The sequence below is a fragment of the Chrysochloris asiatica genome, unplaced genomic scaffold, assembly GCF_000296735.1.
Source record: "Chrysochloris asiatica unplaced genomic scaffold, ChrAsi1.0 scaffold00037, whole genome shotgun sequence".
NCBI classification, from domain to species: domain Eukaryota; kingdom Metazoa; phylum Chordata; class Mammalia; order Afrosoricida; family Chrysochloridae; genus Chrysochloris; species Chrysochloris asiatica.
In genome coordinates, this window is record NW_006408555.1 from 20,955,985 (window position 1) to 20,967,607 (window position 11,623).

At 44.5% G+C, this 11,623-nt stretch overlaps 1 protein-coding gene across 1 annotated transcript in view; it reads right to left on the reverse strand.

Moving 5' to 3' along the window:
- WWP2 (WW domain containing E3 ubiquitin protein ligase 2) overlaps positions 1-11,623 on the reverse strand; it is a 185,585-nt gene that overhangs the window by 108,014 nt on the left and 65,948 nt on the right. Inside the window, exon 5 of the mRNA XM_006860202.1 lies at positions 2,009-2,146. Within this exon, the coding sequence (XP_006860264.1) occupies positions 2,009-2,146 (138 nt within the window). The remainder of the gene's footprint in view (positions 1-2,008; positions 2,147-11,623) is intronic.

Below are 11,623 nucleotides of genomic sequence, written 5' to 3' on the forward strand. Positions count from 1 at the left end.
GTGTGTGTGTGTGTGTGTGTGTGTACTGAGTCAAAAATTATCCACACTCCAGTTATATTTAACACCCATCCACGGCTGATAACAACACTGAGCGTGCACATGAAATGATTCTGTCGAATAAACAAGTGACAGTGGTTTATGTGGAATCAGCCATGGCTCTGTCTATGAAATAATCCATGACAGACTTGGTACGAAAAATCTGTATGAGACAGGTACTGAAACAAATCAAGGAAGACTATAAACTGAAGCATGTGGACATCTGCAAACAAAATTTGGACCAATACTCGAAAGAAGGCAAAAGTTTCTTTAAAACACTCATTACTGGTGACAAGACACGGATTCATCACTACGAGCCTGAGAGTAAATGGCAGAATATGGAATAGAAACATCCTCCATCACTGACTAAGAAAAAGTTCAAAAATCAACCATCAGCTGGAAAATCAGTACTTATAGTTTTCAGGACTTCTCAAGGGCCAGTATTGGAACACGGTCAAGAAAAAAATTCAATAATCAATGATGCTTGGTACAATGAGATGCTCACTTAAGAGCTGGAACTTAAACTTCAGGCTAAATGCAGGGGACTGCTCTCCAAGGGTATTGTGATCTTGTGTGACAAGTACAGCCACACACCTCTGTCTACACTGATGACACTCTGCAAAAAACTTCGTTTTGAGGTGTTAAATGACCCTCCCTATAGTTCTGATCTGGTTCCAGCAACTTTCACGTGTTTGGTCTCCTGAAAGTAGCCCCTTGAGAACCAAGAGTCACCTCTGATGAAGAAGTGAAGACAGCGGTACGTTCATGGCTCGCAGCTCAGCCTAAAACTTTTTAAATAAAGGAGTATGAAAGTTTGTTGACAGATGGACAATGTGTATTGAAAAGCAAGATTATGTAGAAAATTTATGTTTTTGTCTTTTCTAATAGCTGATTAAAATAAATCTACAGCCTGAGTGTGGATAATTTTTGACTCACCCTCCCATATCTATATAAATGACTGGATGAATGATGCCTGTGTTTCTCTGAGCAAGCACACTCAAAGCTGTCTCACTCACTCCAGTCGCAGATCTCTTCTCAGAAGTCTAAACCTCTCCACCCCGAGAATCCACCTTGTGTTACAGCTTACCCTTCACCCCCATGAAACTACAGAAAGGCTGTCTGGGGAAAGCGCCACAGTTACAGCACATTTATTTAACAAAACAGTTAATGAGAAAATTACGGAGAAACTCAGCCCATTTCAGACCTCAGACTGCATGAAATAATTTCCTGTCAGATCAAAAGGTGACTCATTTAAGACTAGATCAAAAGAAACACACTGCCAACATTCGAACAGACTAGGGGACACTCCATGACGTCTCTGCTTTTGTCCGCATTTAATGCGCTAGACTACAAGGTCAGTTTGAACCACAAGGTCAGCAGTTCAAGCTCACCAGCCGCTCCTTGGACAGTCTATATAGGGTCGCTATGAGTTCTGACTCAATGACACTTAACAACAACAAGCTATTCTATAAAATGACATAGACTTCCCTTTCCAGATGATACCATCCCATAAAAGACACCCTCAAAGTTCACAAGAGTTTAACCAGAACGGGATTCAAAAAGTTTGTAAGAAAAAAAAAATGGAATTGAAAGGTAATGGAATTTTTCCACAAACCTTTTGAAGTCCCCTCATATTGGGAAAAAGAAAAATTGGCCAAAGTAATATTTAAGAAAGAAGTTGTAAAAAAAAAAGAAAGAAAGCAGTTGTATTTTCCAAAGTCTGTGTGTGATATGAAGGATGCTTTTCTTGCTCTAAATCAAACTAGGGCACACTTAGCAAAGACCTGGCATGTATTCGGGTCCTTTATCAGATGGCAATCCTTGAAAACCATGTAAAGATGTTGATCCAGGATGTGGAGAAGTCAGGGCTAGCTAAAGCATGCCTGGTAGACAACCATGCTCTCAACACCCTCTCCCCGGCCCCAGGCACACCTCGTCCCCACACAGCCCTGGGGAGCAGGGCGGCACTCACCGTCTGTCACGGCACTGCCATTAGGCACGCTTCCCAGATCAACAGTTGGTCCGTCCAGGAAAATTGTCAGCTCGCCGCCTGAGACAACACTGCCTTTGTTCTCTGTCTGCAGGTTCAGGGTCAGCTGCGTGTTCTCCACTGGGGGACACAGAAGGCAATGTGAATGGACTCAAGCGAAGGCACCTCCGGTTAAGAGTCTATTAGTGAGTGAAAGAAGTCCGATACAAAAGGTCGAATGTTGCACAATTCCACTTATATGAAATAGAGACAATAGGCAAACACACTGAGACCAAAGTGTATCTAAGGTCGTCAGGGGTGAGCGGGAGTGGGAATGGAAGATTATTGCTGAAGGGGTACTGTTGAGAATTTCTGCAAAGAAAGATGAGTAAACCTAGAAACATAATGGTGATGGGTGCAAAATATGGTCAACTCGTGGCACTGAATTGTGCAGATAAAAGTGGTTGAAATGGCTAATCATTTGCCATATATTTCACTATATTAGTCTTTTTTTTTTTTTTTTTCAAAGTAACCTTAGTAAGAAAACACCATATATACAATAGATTCTGTATATTACAAACTCCCATTCACCTACTCTGGCTTCTCTAGGGACCTTTTCTGTATCTTTAAATGTGACTTGTGGTCAGGAGAGAAAAACCAGAAGGGACAAGCCTAAGTGAAGTTGTTTTTGCATCAGGCTGGTGCAAACCAAGCTGTTCTTTTTTCTGAACGCTGGATGCTGTACTATATGCACATTCTCTGCACTATTTGTTGGCTTCTGCTTGCAGGGATCTGAGGAAGAAGCAGGGTTACTGATGATGTAGAGGAAGATGTCAGTTCTAAGCAGTGTATCCTCTGAAACTGGTCAGGACACTCTGTGGAAATATCAGTAAGAGACATTCCTAAGTGAAGGAAGTAGCTGTGTGCCACTGAGTCGGTTCCAACTCATGAGAGCAGCTGATGCATTTGAACTGCCAACCTTCTGGTTAGCAGTCCAGTGCTTATCCTACAATACCACACCCAGGGTCCCTTACAACCTAGTCCTGGACAAAGCCAGGCCTGGAGAGGGCCATGCACTCCAACCTCCTGCCCTTCTCAGCCTCCACCTAAATTTCATCCCTCCATTGCTATGTACTATTACAAGCTACCTTATCTGTTTTCCAGAACAAGACAGGGTGTACAGAAACAAGTATCACTAAAGAGCACAGAGGTGAGCTTGAGCATTTTCTAGAGATGAACCGGTAGCCTGGGAGTGACCCTGTGCCCCAGTGACACTGTAGGACAGAAGAGAACTGCCCCATAGGTTTCCTAAGTCTTTATGGAAGCAGACTGCCAAATTGTTCTCCGGTGGTGGTGGTAGTGTGGTGGTGGTGCTGGTGGTGCTGGTAGTGTGGTGGTGGTGGTGGTGGTGGTGGTGGTTAGGTACCGTGGAGCCAGTTCACACCTCTATAGGGTTTCCAAAGTTGTACATCTATACGGGAGCAGAAAGCCTCATCCTTCTCCCAGAGTGGCTGGTAGATTCAAACGAATGTCCTTGCAGTTAGCAGGCCAGCTCCTAACTCACCACACTACCAGAGCTCCTTTTTCTCCTATGGAGCAGTGGTTAAGTTCGAACCATCGACCTTTCAGTTAATAGCTGAGAGCTCAACCACTGCACCACTATGTCTCCTTTTCTAGAGACTGCCTCTTCTTAAAAACAGTCTTCCCCAAATCTAATTCAAGAATCCCACCTGAGTCTAGGCTGAAGGGCTGAGAAACGCTGTATGCCTGCAGGCAGGAGGCTGGCTTGCAGCATGTGCCCTTTGGACATTTAAATAAATATATATTTTTTTGTTTTGGATGTGTACATCCAAAAAAAAAGGGGGGGGGGAATGGGGGTAAATAATCGTTAACTGATGGTACAAGTAGGGGACTGTAATCACTACAATGAAACAAAGTATGATTTGTTGAAGGTAAAGCTGATAGTTTGCCCTATAAATCTTGACTCAATTCACAATAAAAACTCTACAAAAAAAAATAAAGAAAGAATCCATGCTACATGGTGGAAGCCAACTGGCCTTCAGTGTCTCCAGCTCCCCAAACCATCTCTGCCTTCTTTTACTTCCCAATAGACCTGGCTTCCCCATAAGCGAGCCCTTCAACTCCTGAGCATGTTGCTGTTTTCAGCCAATTCCGCTGATGGATGTGATGAGTGTTAGAACGCGTCTATAAAATAACGCCTGTAATCTGAAAACTAGTTCCCTCAACAGTCAGAATCTCGTTACTCCATGATGCCAGGGGTAGCTGACTACGTCAGTCCAATGCAGGGGCTAATTAAGGTGGTGGGTACCAATGTGGGTTCAACTCTCAGTTCTAGGAACTCGTAACTGTGTGCCTTAAAGTAAATAGGCTGACATCAAAGAAAGTGCCCGAAAGGTAGGAGTCAAACTACACCGCCGGGAATGGTTTTGAAGGATAAACACTGGACTGCTAACCACAAGGTCGGTGGTTAAACCCCACCAGCTGCTCCTCTGAAACCCTATACAGGGTCACTATGGGCCAGAACTGACTGGACTGCACTTAACAATAACAAACTTCCGATAAGCCATCATTTTTACTATCTCTGTGCGCCTTCTTGCTTTTTGGCTGAACAAGCCTGATTTCTCCTGCTTCAGCTTTTGTACATTTTATAGTAGCTCTTCTCTTGACCATCACTAGGACAACCTGTCTTCTCATCTCATTCCCAGGACACCTGCTGGAGACGTCTAGCCTTTTGGATTCGGTGCATCCCTATTGTAAATGTGCTGGGATGAGCATTCTAGAAAGACTCAGTGTGATTCCTTTCCCGGCATTCAAAGGCCATTATTTCATAGCTGGAATGTGGGCATGCCTGTCCCTCCTCCCTCAAGGCATGACAATGACCAAGGTGGGGATCACAGGAATCCATGGCCTCTGGCTGTTATCACAAGCTGTGCGACAGTTACTCAGCAAGGGTCCAGAGGCAAAACCTGAGTCTTTCCACGGTCTCAGCTAGAAGCTCCAATGTGGTTCTTCTTTCCAGTTCACCCACATACCTACAGGCCCAGAAGTTTCCCTACAGCCCTATGAGGTCCATTTGGACCTTCAAAAGGAGTCAGAGGAGGGGAATGTCTCTTTATTATTATTATTACACATTTGAGAACTGTCACTGTTACACCTACAAAACAGAGAAAGTCGGAGACCACTGGCTGTCACCATCACAGCCAAGTGATCAAATTTAGTGTCACCAAGAATGAGACAGCCTGTCGCCCTCTGCTTCCTGGTATGAGGCAGTATGAAGTCTTTTAAAGCCCTCTTGCCAAAAGTGTGTAACTTGAATCCAGTCAGGTCTCCAAACCTAGTTCCCGGTATACAGGAGGCAGGGGCAGAAACAAATCAAATGACACCATGAAAACACAGTCAGGCAACCCCAGAAGCTGGGACATTCCATACAATGAGTGTCCTGAGACCTCCCCAAAGGCAAAACCACCGAATATATAAATTATAAAGGGGCGGGGGAGAGGGGAAGAGCACACCATAAAAGAGTCCAAAGAGGTGTGGTGACCAAATGTTACGCACTCATTTTGACAGAGCCTCAGTTTGAAACACAAAATATTCTCAGGACAACTGAAGGAACTTGCATCTGGACCAGACGATGATGTTGTTGTTAAGTGCCGTCAAGTCGGTTCCAACCCATAGCGACCCTGTATAGTGTTTCCGAGGAGTGGCTGGTGAGCTTGAACTGTTGAGGATGCGGTTCAAACAACCTTGCAGTCCAGCGCATTAACCCACAGCGCCACACCAGGACAGGACATTGGATGGTGTTTTAAATTACCGTTCATTTTCTAAGGTTCAATAATAGGATTATGTTTTCAGGTAAGAACCTTCTTATTTGGAAGCAATGCAAGAGTAGATGATGATGAAATTTGTCACTTATGCTTAAATGGTTTTATAGGACAGGAAACTCAAGATTTTAGGAGGAATGTCATGAAATTTGTAACTTACACCTTAAAATGGGTCAGGAAGGGGGAAAAAAAAATCTACACATTCATTCACACAAATAGATCAAATAAATGTGGTAAAATGTCCACCACGGTTAGATGCAGGGGAAAGTATTTACACGTTTGCTGTACTACTCTTTCAATTCTCTTGCACACTTGCAAATTTCATCATAAAAAGTGGGGAAAGTTTATTTTATTTTTAATTGGCAAGGTAATTCAAACAATTAAACCTCTGAGAACAGAATGCCCCACTATTCTCCTTTTAAAAAAAAAAAAACCCTGAGCCAGAGGAGCCCTACAATGCATAATGGGACCAAAGAAACCAGGAGCTAACTGAGTGACAGGCTGAACATACAGGGGAGTCTGAGGGGGAAAGTGCGGCTGGAAAACATATACCGGAATCTCAGTTATAAATAGCAGCGTCCGCCACATCACCTCGGGGGCCCTCTGGTTTCACTAGGGCAGTGCTCACGCCTCTACAAAAGCCCTTTCTCTCCCAGAATGTCTTCCTACTGCCTTTTGAGGTTACTGCTTAAGATGGAGAGAAACTGATCCTAAAAGTTTGTGGAGTAAGGACGTCTCTATTAACTAGAATCTCAGAGTGAGTGCTGGAAACTCACCAAGGACACTCCACACCCTGGCAGCAGCTCACACATGTATACGGAGCACCTACTTGGAGTCACTGGGATTAAACACAGGACAAAGCAGACCAAGAACCCATGGCCCTGGGGTGTTTATACTCTAGCTGGGGAGTAGACTGTAAACCGTTTTGGAAAAGTAAATGGTACAGTCTGTGGAGACGGGGAAGGGGAAAGAGAGTGCTGGAGCTAGGATGGGAGGCGGACTGAAATTTAGGGGTGATAAGAAGTCTCACTGGGAAGCTGACAACTGAGCAATGGCTGAGTGGAGGATGGAGAAGTGTGGTGTCTGGGGGGAGACTATTCTAGGCAGAGGAAAGCAAGTTCAGGGACCCTGAATGGGGAGCAGGCCTGGCATGGGTGAGGAGAGGCGTGGAGCTGAAGCAGTCAGTGCCCGGAGCACGAGGGAGACCTGGGCTTTCTGTACGGTGTATGGCATCTCCTCTGCCTGACATAGAGAAGTGCCAAGACACTGTACCACAATCACTCAGGCTGTTGTGCTGAGAGAAAAAATAAAGGGGAAGCAGGGCCGAGGCAGACAAGACTGCCCTCATCCAGACAATAACAGACAGTGGCTCGGGCCAGGGTGGTGGCAGTGTCTCCGGGGAAGGCGGTGTCTAAGGAAAACGCCACCTTGGCCTCCTCCCTGGCATGCATTAGGAAAGACCCGTGATGACTCCTTGCCAGCCCTCTTCAGCCGTGCCCCAAAGGCCCCCAGTGTCTTGAAATCAAAGTCTTGGGCAGACTGTAGGCAGGGGCCAACTTATAGCATGGTTGGAGAGAATCTGATTCAGTGACGACAAATGGAACATATATAATGAGATTATTCCACTGGCAGAAGACTGGATTAGGAGAAAACCAAAGGCCTGAGTTCATGCAAACATCAGCAATCAGCAACATGCTTTTTCAATTAGAGGAGTATGGCCTTCCTCTCAGCTTTAACAAACACCAACTGGTTACCAGCACCCTACAATGGTACCCTATGAAGGACAACAGATGGTGGTAGAGCTGGAGATCAGAAACTGAGGGAAAAGAATTAGGAAATTTTCAAGGATTATGCCAGGAAACCTTTTAAAAGTTTGCATTCCAAGAGAGACAACTAAATGTTGGTATTAAATGCCGACGAGTCAGTTTCAACTTGTAGCGACCCTGTATAAGGTTTCCAAGGAGCAACGGTGAGGTACTTCCTAGCGGAAGCACTGGTATGGTACTATATGATAAGCACTGGACTACTAACCACAAAGTTAGCAGTTCAAATCCACCAGCCACTCCTTGGAATCTCCATGCAAGGTCACGGTGAGTTGGAATCGACTCGACAGTACTAACAACAGCGGAAGCTAACACCACCGGGACACCTATAAAAAGAGACCTTGATGAGATCAAGCTTCTAGGTCTACCACTGACTTCTGCGGAAGTACAGAGGAACATGTTAAAACCACAGCTCAGGGATCCAAACAGCAAAATTCAAAATATGGGATACCCTACAGAACAAATGTACAGTTTCCTCCACAACAAACTCCTGGAGAGAAGCAGCAGAAGGGGCAATCTACAGGTGAAAAGAAACTTAAGAGATCCCTCTATCTTGTTTGGACCTTGACTTGAACAAACACAGTAGGAAAGAAAAAGTTTGTTTTTTAAGATAAATGAAGAAATGTAAAAACTGACTAAATATGAGGGAGCTTCAGAAAGTTCATGGGAAAATTCCATTATCTTTTCATTCAATATTTCCACAAACTTTTTAAGCCCTCTGATTTTGGAGTCCTGGTATGGCACTGCAGAATAAAGCATGGACCTCAAGATCAGTTTGAACTGCAAGGTCGGTGGTTCAAACTCACCAGCTGCTTCTTAGAAACCCTATACAGGGTCACTGTGAGTCGGAAGTGACTCAACAGGACTTAACAACAACATATGATGATATTAAATACTGTTGAGTTTTTTAGGTACAGAACTGGTATTACTAGTTTTGTGAATCCTTATCTTTTAGAAACACATACTGAAGTATCTGTATCTGAAATATGTGTGACATTTACATCAAAATATCTAAGAGAAATGGGGGGGCGGGGTTCGATGTAGCAGGAGTGATCATCCACAGATGACTCTTGAGTTGGGTGATAGGTACATAGTGGTTCGTCAACTATTCTTCCCACTTTGGGGTACGCTTGAAATTTTCTATAATATTTGTTTGATTTTGTGTTGTTCTTGTTTCTCTTTTGAGCTGGCACACCTGAGGTACAAACAGAGACTGTGAACTAACTGAAAAACATACAAGAATGCAATGCAACACAGTTTGAAATACAAGGAAGTTGAATGTATACTGGTCAAGCTGTTCGGGAATAACTCCTATTCTTCTTTTTCCTTACTTTAACATCTCAGATCTGCGAGTGGTTTCAGGTTAATAATTTCCAGTTGAGGACCGTAGAGACGTGCACACAAGGATGAGTAATATTTTCACTAAGCGTTACTTTTTCCCTTTCTTGACTTGGACTTTTGTTTTTTTATGTTATTTGAATGCGGTAGTAGTAGGTACAAATCAATAAGGCCTGGGAACAGCCTTCCCTTTTCCAACAAAAGAAATGAAATAGTAACCGTAACTGCCAGACCATGCCACCGTAATGTGATCCAGTTATGAAACCCAAAAGTCTTGCCTGGGAAGTGTCCCAGGAGTGCAGGAACGCGTTCTGTACTTTAGTATTTCATCATCCCTACCACCACCACCACCACCACCAGAATATACCTGCGTGGGCACACATCTTTCAAAAGGAAAACTAGTATGCTTTTTAAAAATTTCTAACATAGAATACAAATGTAAGGGTTCCCCACACCATCTGAGAAGACTCAAACAAGATGACCCAAGAGGAGGATACGTTTAAGAGAGACCAAGTACTGTCAGGTCAAAGAGCGTCTGAAGTCGGATGAAGATGTGACTGATTCAGCCTTCATAGAGCTGCTGATTGGAATGACTAACCTCCTCCTTCCTACTATCCTCTGCCCTGAATCCCATAGGCCCACCAAAAGAAAGCACAAATAAACAGAGCATTCATGAACAGATCTGTGATCCTTCTACACGTAACTGAGAAACCCTGGCGCCCAGAGGACCCAACCCGGAGGAAATACCAGAAGGGGACAGAGTAAACAGCCTCCTTGCCACTCCCCACCACCCCGTAACTCAGACAAACACAGGCTGGAGTCCACCCAGGTGAAAAGAGAGCACTCTTTCATGTTCCCTTTGCGCTGAAGGATGCCACAGGCTTCCAGGGCTGACTGTTGGGATTTCTCCTTGGCTTCCAACCTTAGCCTAGTCTAACAAGAGAAACAATCTTTTCTACCAAGCTAAAAACATCAGGTTATAAACACTGGAATTCTTGTTGGGGTACTGGTGCTGACTTTGCTTCACTCGCCTCCCCTAACCCCCCACATTCATGTCTTGGCAGGGTCCTCCTGGAACAAAGGTGTCATGAAGAGGAGAATTTGGCCTTCAAGTTCCTTCTAGAAGTCTGCCCTTCACCATCTAGGAGTTAAAATTCTAGTCTTCTAGAGGAAAAAAAAGCTTCATTTTACAAAATCAGTTTATAAACTTATCTTCTTCTATCTCCTTCACTTCACTCAAGAAACCTTCAGTGGGCACCCAGGTCCTGCCAGGAGCTGTGCCTGAACATTGGCTGTGATGGAGAACGAGCTCTTCTGTGGGGCCTCACAGTCCAGTAGGAGAAATGGAGAAAGGAAGGAATCACACAGAGATGCAAAAATGTAACTGCTAAATAGGTTTCATACAAGAGACAAAAGGCCCTGTGGAGGGGTATGTGTGAGTCTCCTAGGTAAATGACAACTCACCTGTGCTCTGAAGTTTCAGCAGGAAGGACCCAAGTTGGTGGGTGGGACTTGAGGGAGGAGAACATTCCTAGCAGAAGAAATATCATGTACAAAGGCTCTGTGATGAGCAGAAGGTATTCAGGAAACTTTACAGAGACAAATGGGGCTGAAATGGTAGGCGATCAAGGTGGAGGCCTTGAGGTCGCAGTGCCTTGGGAGCTGGTCACGTAGGGAATTTCTCTATCTCCTAAAAATAATAGCAGGGTACTTAAGGATTTTTTCATCACTGTGTGACAAGATCAGCTTTGTCATTTGGGAAATATGGCTTTTGTCTGCAATGTGGAGACAAACTGAAGGGAAGAGCAGAGAGGAGGTCACAGGTAAGAGATGTTGGTGACCCAGATTAGGTTGATAAAGGTAGTGGTAAAAGAAGTGGGCAAATGTGAAAGATAAAAACCAGCAAAGCCTGGTAATTGGTTAGAAAAGGAGAGTGGGCTAGAGTAGTGGAGGTAACAAGGATGAGTCCCAGAAGAGCTATTCACTGCAATAGGTAACACATACACAAAGACCATATCTGGGGAACAGATGATGAGTTCAGATTTGGACACACTGGTTTTGAGGTGTTTCTGACAGGTCTGTAAAAAGATAGCAGGCGAGTAGCCAGATACAGGTGTGTGGAGCTCAGAGTGGAAATCTAAGTCTGTAAATCATCTGTACATCATTGGTATGCCTACAGGGGAAGGGGTGGATGTAAATAAGAGAGGCAAACGTAGACCAGAGAGGAGGCCTGGACACAGACAAGAGTAGTAGTGTGGACGAAGACCAGAGAGGAGGTGCGAATGTAGTCCAGAGAGGAGGTATGCACAAAGACCAGAGAAGGACGTGTGGACCCAGACCACACATAAGGTGTGGACATAGACCAGAGAAGAGGTGTGAACGTACACCAGAGAGAAGGTGTGAATATATACCAGAGATGAGGTGTGGCCATAAACCAGAGAGGAGGTATGGATGTAGACCAGAGAGGGGGTGAGGACATAGTTCAGAGAGGAAGTATGGACGTATACCAGAGTAGAGATATGGACGTACACCAGAAAAGAGGTGTGGACACAGACTAGAGAGGAGGTGTGGACACAGACTAGAGAGGAGGTGTGGACACAGACTAGAGAGGAGGT